This window comes from Solanum verrucosum, unplaced genomic scaffold (genome assembly GCF_900185275.1).
Source record: "Solanum verrucosum unplaced genomic scaffold, falcon-dt-bn FXZP01000277.1, whole genome shotgun sequence".
Classification (NCBI taxonomy): Eukaryota; Viridiplantae; Streptophyta; class Magnoliopsida; order Solanales; family Solanaceae; genus Solanum; species Solanum verrucosum.
In genome coordinates this window covers 428,084-443,633 of record NW_026019945.1, presented here as the reverse complement: position 1 = coordinate 443,633, position 15,550 = coordinate 428,084, and the positions used below count along the sequence as shown (strand labels likewise).

Below are 15,550 nucleotides of genomic sequence, written 5' to 3'. Positions count from 1 at the left end.
GCAGATCAAGCAGCAACATTATGCGCCTCTTCTTCTTCAGAAATTTCTCCATTCTTTATCGAGTCTCCGTTTTGTTCATAGACCTCTATCCGACTCTTACAAAGTTTAAACCAAAATGCGTATGATACAATTGGTGTAGTAACCACGATTTCATGGGCAACCAATTCTTAAAATTCAAGAGCAAATTTGTCGTTGTACGCAGGGACTATCTTCTCATAGAATAAATGATATTTCGTCTTGGCACCAGCAACTTGTTCGCACAGAATAACTTCTCGCTGTATAATAAAAGATGACTGTTAGAAAAAAATAAGAATCAACAAAGAAGAGACGATTAGAATTGATTACCTCAGTCAGTTTAGCACAAAGTTATTTCAGATGCTTGACTGTCGCTGATTGAAATTCTATCACAAAACCGGTAAGAGATCCACTCGCCATTGTTGCTTTCAAGATTTCTTGCAGAGGAGAAGTGATGAAGAAGAGGAAGACCCTTAGGGTTATTTAGAGCAATATTTGTAAGGAATGTAGAAAAGTTTTATTTTGAGCAAGGTACAACAAACTTGTAAATTCAATTAAATAAACTAAAAAACTGTATTGAAAGTGGAACAGAGCAGTAAAAAAAGTAATTTTGTATGTTGTATATCAATTATTCGTACTCATATAATTTGATTTTAACTTTTGATTAAACAACAAAAGGTGTATTCTAAACTGGATTTTGTATTTCAAAAATTGTATTCCAAAGTCATTTCTTAATTGTTCATCAAATTAATTATTCACTTTTATTTTTAACTTTTGATTTAAACAAAAGTTGTATTCTATACTGATTTGTATTTCAAAAATTTCTTCCCAAAGAGAAAAATAAAATTTAAGCGAATTCACTTCAACAGAAATTGAGTAGTATCAATAAAAATTTAATAATTGATATTGGAGAATTTGATGAAGAAGAGGGATGTGTGCTATGCGTTTATTTTTAAAATTTTAGCTTATGAGAATTTTAAGTGATATGTTTTTTAAAAAAATATTATCTCCCATAAATTTCTCATTTCTGTTATTAAATAAGTGTATTCTTTTAATTAAATTAAATAAAAAAATATAAATCAAATACATAACAAACTAAAATATTGACATTTTTAATAAAAATTGAAAGTGTGGCTAAGGGGTCCTATTAAATTCTAAAATATTTTGACATGTTGAAAAATTTCCCAATAAATTATTAGGGGCCTGATTGGGCCACTATAATTTATTGGGAAATTTTTCAACATGTCAAAATATTTTAGAATTTAATAGGACCCCTTAGCCACACTTTCAATTTTTATTAAAAATGTCAATATTTTAGTTTGTTATGTATTAGATTTATATTTTTTATTTAATTTAATTAAAAGAATACACTTATTTAATAACATAAATGAGAAATTTAGGGGAGATAAATATTTTTAAAAAAAAACATATCACTTAAAATTCTCATAAGTTAAAATTTTAAAAATAAATGCATAGCACTCATCCCTCTCCTTCATCAAATTCTCCAATATCAATTATTAAATTTTTATTGATACTACTCAATTTCTGTTGAAGTGAGTTCGCTTAAATTTTATTTTTTTGTTTGGGAAGAAATTTTTGAAATACAAATCAGTATAGAATACAACTTTTGTTTAAATCAAAAGTGAATAATTAATTTGATGAACACTTAAGAAACGACTTTAGAATACAATTTTTGAAATACAAAATCTAGTTTAGAATACACTTGTTTTTGTTTAATCAAAAGTTAAAATGAAATTATATGAGTACAAATAATTTATATACAACATACAAAATACATTTATTTTGAATACAAATATAGTTGATAATTGAACTTGAATATAACATACAAAATGAATGATTTGAATGCACATGAATACAATACAATATGTTAAAATAAATACAATATTACTGAAAAATACAATTAAAATATAAAGAATACAACAAACATATTAATTAGTATGAATACAATTTTAAGTAAGAATATATATCATTTATTTTGCTTATAATTTCATTCAAATAAATGCAATGTTCTGAAAATATAATTGACATATGAAAAATACAACTAACAATACTAATATGACCACAAATTAAATAGTAGTGAGGTTAATAAAAATATAGACCCAAAAGAAAATTTACTAAATAAACGATTTTATATTGGACCACAAAAATGCAGAAAAGACTCAAAATATACAAATCAAAACTAAAAAGTACTGATATGAACTTAATAAATACAAACTCAATAAGAATTTATCCGATCAAATGTTAATCTAATGGATATATACTAATGGAACTTAATAAATACAAACCCAATAAGAAGTTATCCGATCAAATGATAATTTGATGCATATCTTTTGTATAATTCTTTTTCATTTTGAAAAAAGAAAAAAAAAAGAAAAAAAGAAAGAATCTAGACGGAGAGAGGGGAATGAAAATAATGAATAGAGAGAAAGTGGGGTTGAAGGAGAGTGAAAATTGTGGTTGAAGGGGAGTGAAAATAGGATTTATTATAGGAGGATAATTATAAACATATAATTTGCTATATATGAGAGAGAATATGATGGATACTAAAATATTGACATATTAACATTTTAAATAATTATTTTAAAGTGTAGATGTTTTTAATAATTATGTTAGGATTTTTGCCTAGTTAGCTAATTTTCTCTACAACATTTCACAGAAAAAGCCCACCTGATATGTTATTGGGCAATGCCCAAATCTTGAGAAAAACTTTTGGATTTTGAAAACATAAAAAAGTAAATCTTATACTAGTAACAAAGAATGGGGTCTACATACACCAACCCTTTCTAGATCTCACTTTGTAGGATTACACTGGATATGTTGTTGTAGACTTGTAGTTATAGAAAGGTGGCATACGAAGTAAGTTACTCTAATGGATTGTCATTTGAAGTTTATGGGTTTCTAGTTCTTATGTTGATTTCATGTTAATACTACTCTAATAATGAGGTGTATTTTAGAATCCTCTTTCCAACGCCACCGAGTTTGCAAAGTTTCGAGTTCGGATGAGGGAGATATGCCCATTTGAAGTCAGTCTGTCCAGTTAAGGAAAGTTACCCGAAATTATGAGTGGTATTTTGGTCTTTTCCTTACCCCTTCAGATTAAAACGTTTTTAGTAAATATTTTGGGGTCAAATCTGATTTGGATCAGTTTTACAAATCCTAGTTTACGTGTAGGGATTTAGAAGAGAGTTCAAGAAGCGAAAAGATGAGACAAGAGGAAAGGTTCAAGACGTTCGTTAGGATTCGTGAGATTTGTCGAGGATTTTCGCCAAATTAAGGTATATAAGTTTTCATAGTGTTGGGTTCGTTCACCCACACACCAATCATGATTTACATATTTGAATTTCATCCATAAGATTTGAAATGTTGAGTTCTTGATGAGTTTTTGATAAGTGTTCTTGAAGTATTGCTTTCGTTCTTGAATTAGGATGGGTTTGATGAGTGTTTGAGATAAAAGTATGAGTTTGAGAGTTGTTTTTTAGTAGATTCTCGTGTACTTGTATTAGGTAATTGAATCTAAGGATTTGAGAAAAGAAATTGATTCTAGACAAGTTAGCGTCAGAAAACGAGAAGAAAAATTCGTCGGAAAGTTCTGGGGGAGAGGTGGCGCGGCGCGCCCCAGATACGCCAGAGGGTCTGGGGCGGCGCGCCTGCAATGCGCCAGGGTCGCCTGCCCCCACCCTTTTTCCATCGTTTGCTCCGTTTATAAAGTATACCTTTACTCCTTATTGATTCTAAATACTCTAAACTACATCTAAACATCGAGAGATAATCCATAACATGAATCATAACCTTGAATTCATAATTCAAATTCAACGTAGAGTTAAGAGTTAAGTCTTGAGAGTTCTTTCGAGTCATTTTGAGAAGTCTTTTACAATCTTTTAAAACTTGTTTTAAGACTTGAGTACCTGAGTATGAGGATGAGTAAAGTTGAGTTTCATTTTCAAAATGAATATATGGGAACTAAGTATTCCCAAGAGTAAATGTTTTTACATTTAAGATGAGGAGAAAACTTTGATTTCCAAATGAGTTATGAGGAGTTTTGAGTACTATCTCTTTTAAGAGTAATATTTTGAGTAATAATCTCAAACTTGAGGATGAGGAAATGTTTTTAAACATATGAGCTAAGTTATATTTTGTGAGTAGTATTGAGCGCCGATATGGGGATGAGTTCAGATAACTCAGAGTCCTCATAACTGGAAATCGGAATAATGTATAAAGTAGGTGGATTATTGGTAAAAGTAACTTAGGTTTAAAAGCTCCATCTTCAACAAAGAGCTGACGATTCTCTCGTGCCCTTTAAATATATATTATTAAGGACATGTTTGGATCAACTTATAAAAAGTAATTTATAAGTCAAAAGTTAAAAATCATAAGTAGATGGTATTCTATTTTTCAATTTTTAATTTTTTTTTTACCTAAAGTGGGTGCTTAAAACTTAAAAGCACTTTATAATCTTTCCAAAGACCTCCAAAACTAAAAAACTACTTAAAAATCAAAAACATCTAAATATAAGTCAATTTAACGACACTAACTAATTTTATCTATAGATTTGGTATTTGGGATGATAACTTGATCCCTCAATTATTATAAGTTTTATTTTTATTTTTGTGATACATGATACAACATATTTAACTTACCAACACGTTGTATCATATATAGCAAAAATTAAAATAAAACTTACCAATAATTGAGGGATTAAGTTATTATTCCAAATACTAAATCATACATTTATAGATAAAAATATTTAATAATATCATATTTAAAGGGCACAAGAGAATTGTAGCATTGGATTCTCAGCTCTTTGTTCAAGATGTGGCTTTTAAAAGATTCTATTTGCTCGTAGTAGGAGATGATGTTATAACTTTAAGCTACTTTTACCTATAAGTCACCTACTTTATACATTATTCCATTTAAATAGTAAAAAGTCAAATCTCAATTACATAGAAAGCTTGTTGAAAAATTACATAAGTCATAAATCGTATCCATTTATAATTTAATTTTTTTTAAAAAAACATAATATGCCATTTTGGAATTGATTTTTTTGTTAAAATTGAGATTGTTGAACCTCTAGATGTTTCTCTTGGAGTAATAAATTGGAGGGTCTCCCACATGTTGACTACAACATATTGGTCCCCCATGGCCACCACCCTATATAAGATTCATGTAATTATGGTTTAATTTATCACTCTCCCTTTACTATCTTTAACTAGTTGATTGAGATTGCATTAAGTTTCTCATTAGAATAAATTATAATAGACATAATATGTTACTAACTAAGTTGATAAAAGTGACAATATTAAGAAAGAAAACACCCAAAGTTACAAGTCTTTAAAAGATATTTTTGATCAAGCTGTTCTTGGACTCCCTTTTAAGACATTCACTAATTTCTTATTATAGTATATGCGAATAAGGTAAAAAATACACTATTCTAATATTACTAGTTCGTTTAACTAAAGGCGACATACATTTTGTCCCTTTTTCTAATTTTTCCATCTTCAATGACTTTCCAAAGTATGATTAGAGAAATGTGAAAGGAAAATATTTGTTGGCTAATGAAATTCGAGAGGTCTCGATATGTTCAATTTTCAGCTAAAGTAGAAATATCAAATCTTAATAGATAAAGTAATCAAGTATTTATACTAGTGAGCTATAATATATACTTCGTATAATTAATTAAGATGTGTGTAAATTAACTCGAACACCATAATTATTAGGAAAAAAAAGTTAGAAATGGACTAAAAATCAATGTTTTCAAAAGTATAGGAGGTAAAGCATGAGAGTGTAAAAGAAGGTTCCAAAGCTAATTGTCAAAGCAAGTGGACAACTTTTAAATTGACATTATTGACCTTAAAGGGAAATGGCGTAGCCGCGTGGGACTTAGGGAGCCGACGTACAAATATAGTCAACTTGCAATTGCATTTAATTCAATTCACCGCACACGACCAACGTTAATTACTTAATCGTTTTTATAACAACACCTTCCATAAATATGATGAAAAGCATATACTTTCTCTCTCCCTAATTATTTATTTATTTTTTCTTTTATAGTTGTCCCTAATTAGTTGTCCATTTTGACAATTCAAGAAAAAACATTTTTTTACCTATTATACCCTCAATTAAATGATTAATTACTTTGAAAAATGTAAAAAATTCTATCTGCTTCATAATTAATAGGGATAAAATGGTAAACTCACTATGTCATTAATTGTTTTCTTAATAAGTCTGTTAATTTAAAAATAGACAAGTAATTAGAGACATATGAAATATAAAATATTTTGAGGGACATGTATGCCTTGAAAGTCCGATGCATTGCAACCCGTAATCCTATTATTTGCCATATATTAACATGCATAACATAATTAATACCTGCCTAATATAACCAAACACAATATTGATAATACACAAATTTAACCCATTTTATTTTTCCCCAATACATCCTATTAAACGATTTTTGTATATTTTTTAGTATTTACTTTTCTATGATTAATAAGATGACACATAAATTGAGATAGATGCATTATAAAGTAAAAGTAAAAGTATGAGAAATAGGAGTACTACTAGTCATAAATTGGAAGCTACTCATCCTCACCTGATTATTAGTACTACAATCTTTTCTTTTTATTATATCTGAATCTCTCTATCACTTTCTGCTATTATTTTTCCTTGTAATCTTTAGGGTTTTCAGCTTCAATCTTTTGGATCCATCAATTTCCTTGTCTCAGTACTGAATTCTTCGGTGTTGTTTCATTTCTTAGTAATTTCAATTATTTCTTTGTAAATCGGGGAGATAAAAGAGCTGAATCTCAGTGAATTCTGGCGGGAAACATATTTGTTTAATTCTTCCGTGAATACAAGGTGTTTGATAAATTTCCTCAATCGTAGATTTTTAAGGGGGAATGGGAATTTGTTACTCTTCAAGTAAAAGCAAGAGCGATGATGGGTTGTGGGATGATAAGAATGACAGCAGAAGGTTTGATTCCAAGTTGAAGAAGAACAGTTACAGTGGCGATTTCAGCACATTTTTAAGCAAGTTAAGTGGTGTTGGTGGAGGAGGGGGTGAAGACAAGGGGCTGCATCATATTCCTGGAAGGATTTTGGGGAATGGAGCCTCCTCCCGTGCTTGCCTACACACTCAGCAAGGGAAAAAAGGAACGAATCAAGATGCCATGATCGTTTGGGAGGTCCTCAATTCTCTGTTTCTCTAATTAATTTTTGTGTTTTTCTGCTTATGTCATGAGCAACTAAATCATCAATCTTTTTGTGCATATTGGAGCTTAGATATCTAAAAATTGAACCTTTTCATTATCTGTGCATAGCTGGTTCCATGGCCGGATAAATGAAGAGGGTTGTGATAGGTTGATGGCGGGTGTGCAATGAATCATCTGAATTTTCTGTTTTCTCTGCGTTGAATGCTTCTATGTCATATAAGTAACCAAATCCTCAATTATCTTGTTCTTATATAGGAGCTTAAATATCTAAAAATTGAACCTTTTAATTATCTATCACATAGGCGGTTCCAAGGTCTGATAATTGAGGGGGTTGTAGTGGATTGATGTCCTGTGTGCAAGTTGAATTATGAATCATCCGAATTTTGTGTTTTCTGCCTTTTGGTTTTCTTTGCATTGAATGTCTATGTCAAAAGAGTAACCAAATCCTCAATCATTTTGTGCATGTAGGAGCATTGATATCTAAAAATTGGACCTTTTAATTATCTATCGCATAGCCAGTTCCACGGACTGGTAAATGAGGAGGGTTTGTGGTAGGTTGATGGCCGGTATAAGTTTAATTATGAATCATGTGAGCTTTGAGTGTGTAGAATGACGTTTACTTATGCATAGAGTCATATCTATGATCCTTTCAACCATCAATTATGGTAGATGGACTGTCAAAATAACTTACGTAGCTCTTGTTTCTGAAGCTTCCTTCACCCAATTAACTATTCCAGTTTTGCATCGAATTTTTGAGTCCTATGGAAGTGTAGTTATTGTATAGTGCAATTTCATTAACTCCATCACTTGTCAAAACAAAGAGTTAATTTGTTCTTATCTATTGGGTCAGTTTATGACTTGGTTGGAATGTTTCTACAATAGAATTTTTGCTCGCGAAGTGATACAATCTTTTGCGGAGTATTTGATGGACACGGTCCCTATGGCCATATGGTGGCAAGGAAAGTTCGAGATACTCTTCCGTTTCTCCTGTGTTCAGAGTGGCAAGTTAAATCCAGTGGTGATCAAAGTAATACTTCTGAGACAGGAAATACCAACGGAGGTTCACATCTTGATGATGTCTTGGATGATGATTTGATTGAAGCAATGGAATCTGAGAGCAACGAAAAGTTCCCAGAAATACATCTTCCCCTTAAAAGATCAATGTTAAAAGCTTTCCGGTCGATGGATAAAGAACTCAAGTTGCACCCTACTATTGATTGTTTCTGTAGTGGATCAACTGCTGTTTCCTTGGTGATGCAGGTAATAATTTAGCTATTTTGTATAAACGAGGTTTATTTTCCTAAAGCCTAATGTTTCAAAAAAAATTGGGTGCTTACTGATAATTTTTTTTTATAATATTTGGGTGCTTATAAATGGGTATACTGTAATTATAGAAGCAAATTAGTGAGCTAATTTTTTTTAATAATATTTGGGTGCTTATAAATGGGTATACTGTAATTATAGAAGCAAATGAGCTACTTTTTTCTTATTGCCAATAAGTTCCCGAGGACTAGTGGTGCAGGGTCCGAATTCATGACTTGCGCCTAACACAAAACATCACACGCTACATGCTTACCCCTAGATCAAATCCCTGGAGGCAATAAGTGAGCTATTTTTGAATTGCCAGTCATTGGCTAGTCATTGTCTTTGCTTTTGAAGGATTATCACTTTTGATGTCCTTGCCTATACTACTACATGGGTTACATCAAATATGAAAATCTGATACAGTTCATTTATGTATTGTGTAAAATCCATTCAGATAATAAAATTTTGTGCATCCGAGTTCTCTACCGACTTCCCTCTCAATCTACTGGATGTTTTGTAATATTTGTCTTTTTCTGGTAGTTAACTGAATTTAGCAAGATATCTTCTTGTTCTAAAATATTTATTTAATAGTTATACTTTAAAAAAAATTCTTAATACTTCTCACTTGACTTGTACATGATGTTGAAACAGACTAAAAGTAGAAAATTATTAAGTCTGAGTGGGAGGGGTTGAATATGAGTCTGCCACATATTTGTTTATTCTAGCTCTTTTCTAATTGCTTAGCATCCCAAAAGCATTTTAACTGATCTTTTTGTGGTGTCTCAGGGCCAGGATATAATAGTTGGTAATGTTGGTGACTCAAGAGCAGTATTGGCAACTAGAGATAAAGACAACTATTTAATGGCTGTACAGTTGACAGTAGATTTGAAGCCTAATCTTCCAAGTCTCTCTCTCTCTCTCTTCCTGATTCAATACATTACACCGAGAAGCTGAAATGTAATTGTTTTTTTTTTCCTTGAAGAAAGTGCTTAAATTTATTTTTTCAATTGTTTCATCTTGTAGGAGAAGCTGCTAGAATACATAAATACAAAGGAAGGGTCTTTGCATTGCAAGATGAGCCAGAGGTTGCACGTGTATGGTTGCCAAACAGTGACTCTCCTGGCTTGGCAATGGCCAGAGCATTTGGTGATTTTTGTCTTAAGGATTTTGGGTTAATTTCTGTCCCTGATGTGTATTACCACCGCATTACTGATAGGAACGAATTTGTTGTTCTAGCAACTGATGGGGTAATTATTTCACTACAAAAAAAGAAAATTCTATATCATCTCTCTGGAAACACAGACTAAATTTCACCTTCTTTATGACTTGGCTTAATCTGTTTCCATTTGTCAACACTTAGATTTGTCTCATAATGTAATTTCTTGTTCTATGTAGGTTTGGGATGTCCTTTCTAATAAGGAAGCCGTGGATATTGTGGCCTCAGCCCCAAGTCGCGCTACAGCTGCCCGGGCTCTTGTTGACTGCGCGACAAGAGCTTGGAGGCTGAAGTACCCGACATCAAAGACTGATGACTGTGCTGTAGTATGTCTTTTCCTGGACCGTGTACATGCACCTGATTCCGTAGTCACATCGACGCAACATGATTTGACAAAGGCCCCTGAAGTGGAAATAAAGACAATTATTACTGATGGCAACCTTGAAAGTGCAGATAGTAATGCTTCTCATATTGCAGTTCGTGAACATTCAGTTACTACAAAAGATGCCAGTGAGATTGTTCCTGTTGACGAGTCAATAGAAGAACAGCTAGCGGATAAGGGTCTTGGACATTCTACGAGAAGCCTAGCCGAGTGCCTTTCAACTGCAGAAGATCAGGAATGGTCAGCCCTCGAGGGAGTTACCAGGGTTAATAGCCTTCTTAGTCTACCTAGATTCATGTCTGGTGACAAAAAGTCAGCCAGTCGGAGGAAATGGTTGTAAGACATCAAGGCATGATACCTCAAGGGCCAAGGCTAATGTAAGTGATTTGTATCAGTGCCTTGTGCATATATGATGCTGTTCTTCTCAAAGATTCTGTAAATCAAAACACGGTAGCAGCAGTAGTAGTATAAAAGACTAAATGCCTGGAATGTAAAACAACCTCTGTGCTTGATGACTATCCAAATTGGCAATGCTTTTTGGTAGAATATGTATAATTGATGATCACATCTGAGTACGACGCAAGGCCTCAGACAGAAATAGTAACACTTTTTTGTGCTGTGTAATATTTTACTTTCATGTCCAAGATGGGATCCCCTCTGGTGCACTTTAGATGGGTGGTTGTTTTGGTCATTTTTTTTAAATATTGCTGAACAATGAAGTTTTGTGTTTTAACTTTAAGCTAAGTTCTATTGCACTCCATATCAAATATATTTGGTCTATTTCCTTATATACCCCTTGTGAAATTCTTTCAGGGCGTGGGGCAAAACTTTTTGTCTGGCACACCAAAGCCCAATTGTCAAATTGTTTGGACCTAAATTTGTAATAAACCATAATGGATGGTTTAATTTGAGGATCTTTTTTCAAATAGTCAAGTAGAATATTGGACGGAAATGAGCTTAAATGAAGCAACATGAACAAACAGTGAAGATTCATATAATCTACATGATAACATTACTTATTGTACCTAAAATTCAACATAGTTGCAGAATAAATTGTAATTTGTAAAACATAATCAAGGTTCCCAAGAACATCAGAAAGCAGAAAGATTCTCAATATTATTGGAAAAGGGTGGACTTTCAAGTGTGTCAAATCATCCCAATTACAATTTACATGTGGGGAAAGTAAAATTCCAAGAATTGGCAGCTTTTTTATGCTTGCACTCCAACTAAAACTACACTTGCCAAGTTGCTATTTTGCAGTGGAGTAGGGACGTATTAAATAGAAACTAAAACCAAAAACACTTCTTTTTTTTCTTGTGAAAGACAGGAATATGGTGGAATTGTAATTTTTATTATTTTTCTGGTAGTACAATTTATTAGAATAAAATAAATAAAAAGCAAGAAAAAGATGAGAGTGAATTTTCTATCTAGTAGAGTTGTTCTTTTAGACTTGGGAATAATACTATTACTGAATAAATCTGCATCTTTCACTATCAAATTATTTTTGGCCGTTAGCTATGGTTTGTATGAATCTCAATTATGAAATTGAAAAGATAACATAAGGGAAAAAGGATATTTATCTAGAAAATTGTTGTACATCAAACTTTATTCAATATGTTCTTATATTTTATCGTTTTAAGCATCTTTCTCAAACTCATTCAAAATTCATAAAGTTGAAATACTGAACTGTATTGTCGCCCAAGGCGGCATTTGGGTTGCTTTAACTTATAGAGCACGCCCATATCCATTGAACCATTTGGGCATGTCCCTATATATATACGACGACACCCCTATTTACCCTGTAGCTCTATATACAAAAATAGGCCATAAATGCAAAGTGAAATAAATGCATTTTACTCACAACAACTCTGAATATCCATTCTGCTACTAATGTTTCCTCAAATGGACCAAATCCTATACACTCAACTTTTTACTCCATTTTGTCTTTACTCAAATTAATAAATAGAGGATGTTTAGGCAAAGTGCTTCTAAGTTAAAATACGCCAAAAATAATAATAATCTTCTCTCTGTTTCTATTTACACGTCGTCCTTACTAAAAATAAATATTCCTTAATACTTGTCATTTCACAAAATCAATATATAAAAAATATTTTAGCATTGACAATATGAATTTGACTAGGAAAACTAAATTATTAATTCATCTTCATTAGTCAATTTAATTAATCAAAATAAATTGATTTATGTTCATTTTTTGAAAACTTGACTTCAAGAAAACATTAAATAATGATACAATGACAAACTTATCTAATATCTTAAGGAACGTGAAATAAAAAATGATGACATATAGCTAGTATGAGTTTTCTTTCTTTACACAATTTTCACAACAAATACTGCTCAACAGGACAACTATAATGAAGAATCTTTTTCACAATAAATTGGTCCTAACAATAATAATAACTTTTGTATGCGTGAGCTCGCTCACATTATCTACGTCAAGTTCAGATAAAAAAGAAAGATTGCTAACTACTAACGTAAAATCTGTCAATTTCATGATGAATGCTCATAATGTTAGACGACATTAATCCAATTTGGTGGAAAACTATATGAAAAATCTTTAGGGAAGCATCCAACCCAGAGGTGGAGTTTTGATTCAAACACTATATTTCGAATTTCATTATTTAGATTAGTTAGATGTATGAACATCGTAGTATATATATTATATGTTGAATTTTTTAACGTAAATTAATATTTTTTATAGTATACCTTCACTTATATTTCTCTCTAATCTCATTTTTTCCCCTTAAATTAGATGTTCGCATTTTATTGTTTCTTTAATATCTCAAAGGTTTGACTTTTGATGCAGAATGAGTTCAGACGTATGAGAAAATTAATGCTAATTGGGATTAAGTTTTATTATTATAATAAAAATAAAACTTGAAATTAATATTTTATATTCCCCTAATTTGCACAATAACCCGTGGATTTAGGGGGAGACTGTTCCCATGTTTTCGATATTCTGAAGTCCACAAAAACATTAATTTAATTTGTCATTAAGTACTGTTACAATATAATACTATATCCTAAAACCAAAAAAATATAATACTCCAATGTTTATGGTTAGTCCCTAAAGAGTATCCAATTAAAACTAACATAAAGTAGTACGTTAGTACTTAATAGCATTTCTTTGATACTATGAATATTTTTTGAACTGCTGCGGCAATTTTCCTATTTAGATACATTATATAAATATAAATACTTCTTTATTAAACAATATATACTATTTCCTTTTTAATCAAAAGGCCACCAATCACCACCAAATAAAAACAACAGTACATTGAAGAGGACATAAACATTAATCGCAATTATAATTTAAATATATACTTATTATTTAGCTAGATTAAAATTAATTTTTTTGTGTATATATGTTATATACAGACTCTCTTTATTAATTTTTTCTGTGTCACAATAAGGAAAAAAGAGAGAAAGATTTACAAAATATTACTATTACATAAATTGAAACGATAGGAATAATATAATAACTTTCATGAATTGATTAATGCAATGACGTTTGATGACAAAAGAGAATCCATCAACACTTTATTAAAACCATAATATATATATTTGATATATTGATACATTAATTTTGTACGTCTCATGAGGTGTTGAAATAGTGATAATTTCACTAAAATAAGCTAATGTTGATAACTTGATACACCCATTATGCCTATTAAATAGAATATAATAATAATATATCATTAGTTTTTTTAAAAAAATATAGTAAAAAAGACTTAGTTGTGGGGGCATTAAGCATTATTGTGGGATTTGATGATGGGAAAGGCAACACAAAAAGAAATGTGGGAAGATGCTCCCATTTGCATAATTTGTAGTAATAAGTATATCCTTTTTGTTTTTTAGTTTCCTCTTTATCAAAAAGCAATAGAGCATAATATTAACAAGTGACAAATTAATTAAATACTTTATATTATTAAAAGTAGTAATTTAAATAGTATATAACAAGATCGGAGTCGTAAGATTCCATAAGGATGTCATTCATTAGTTTAATTTATAGTAATTAATAATTAATTAAAAGTAGTTATCTTGAGATAGGAAACAAAAAGCACGAATTGCAGGATATGCTATTGTTGTTAGAGGAAACACAATTCTTGGATTTTACACCTTTCTTTTCTACATTGCCCCAACCCCACAAACCTCTTTACCTAGATTCCATTCTTCTAACCTATTAGCGAGTTCAAATTGTGAAATCGATTATTGATATTATATCACCTCTTAAAAATGTGATTTTTCTTCAAACTCATATATAAATACAGAATGTTTAATGCATCAGTCTGTCTCTTTACCGTTTAGGTCAACTAAAAATTAAACAAGTAATATATATATTATTAGTATAAATAATTTATTTTTCTACATTGCCCCTAACGCCACAACCTCAGCTTTACCTAGATTCTTTCGCATAACCACTCCTCTATCTTTTTATTTATTAGGTCAATCCAAAAACCACTCATAACTAGAATCAAGCATATATATGTATTAATTCAGTTTAAGTTACACTAATCGTTCCGACTTCCGTCCTGTCTTCAATTTCTTAATTTGACTGACTATGAAATTTAAGAAATAAAAAGAAAATTCTTCAATTTTGTATCTTAATATTAATTGAAAATCTTAGTAGGTACTCATAAAAGTTTATGATAATAAATACGAACTTACGAGATTATTTGTCTACCCATATGATCGTGCATGTATTCAAGATCCTAATTAGAGATCGAGTATATATAGATATCCTAAACGTGAGAATTATGGTGCAATATGAATATTAGGATCTTATTTTTCTTAATCGAAGGTTTTCAATTTAAACTCTGTCTTTAAAATCAAACGAAGGTTGAATGATCAATAATGAGAAATACGTGTATTCAAATAAAAGGGAAATTAAACTCCAAATTTGGAACAACCTATCTGATTAGTTGAGTTATCACTGCAAAAAATTTTCCTATGTTATATATCTTATGTCATGCTTCTTCTTTCTCCGAATCAATTCCTAGTGTTAGCCGATGAAAACAAAAAAAATCTAAGTACTAATATTCATCGATAATGTTACTTAATATGATATATCCCTTGTAGGGGACGTTTTTCTTTTTGGTAAGTTTTACCTGACATAAATTTATATTAGTCGAAATTACAAAACAAGTATCAAATACAATGACGGAGCTAGAGTTCTAGTAACTTTTACAAATCTAAGAATCCATAAACTTAAAAAGAGATGGCCATACCAAAGAAAAAGTATTGTGGCCTACAAAGAAAGATAATAATAAAAAAACAAAGGGTAAGATAGAAACCTAGCAGACGAGGACCTAGGTTAAATATATTAACCAATAATAATATGCTCCTCTAAAAAGACATTGATGGGAACCTAAATTTTTAAAAAAG

General features: G+C 30.8%; 3 protein-coding genes across 3 annotated transcripts in view; 2 read left to right on the top strand and 1 right to left on the bottom strand.

Moving 5' to 3' along the window:
* LOC125809205 (THO complex subunit 3) overlaps positions 1-3,733 on the bottom strand; it is a 152,162-nt gene extending 148,429 nt beyond the window's left edge. Inside the window, exon 1 of the mRNA XM_049488868.1 lies at positions 3,728-3,733. The gene's annotated coding sequence lies outside the window, so the exon portion shown is untranslated. The remainder of the gene's footprint in view (positions 1-3,727) is intronic.
* LOC125809295 (photosystem II 10 kDa polypeptide, chloroplastic) overlaps positions 1-15,550 on the top strand; it is a 204,526-nt gene that overhangs the window by 92,132 nt on the left and 96,844 nt on the right. The gene's annotated exons all lie outside the window — the stretch shown is intronic.
* Positions 6,615-10,791, top strand: LOC125809146 (probable protein phosphatase 2C 6). The gene is made up of 5 exons (XM_049488803.1): positions 6,615-7,217; positions 8,127-8,504; positions 9,336-9,453; positions 9,573-9,796; positions 9,945-10,791. Exons 1-5 carry the CDS (start codon positions 6,933-6,935, stop codon positions 10,485-10,487), a joined length of 1,548 nt encoding a protein of 515 aa, XP_049344760.1. The 5' UTR covers positions 6,615-6,932; the 3' UTR covers positions 10,488-10,791.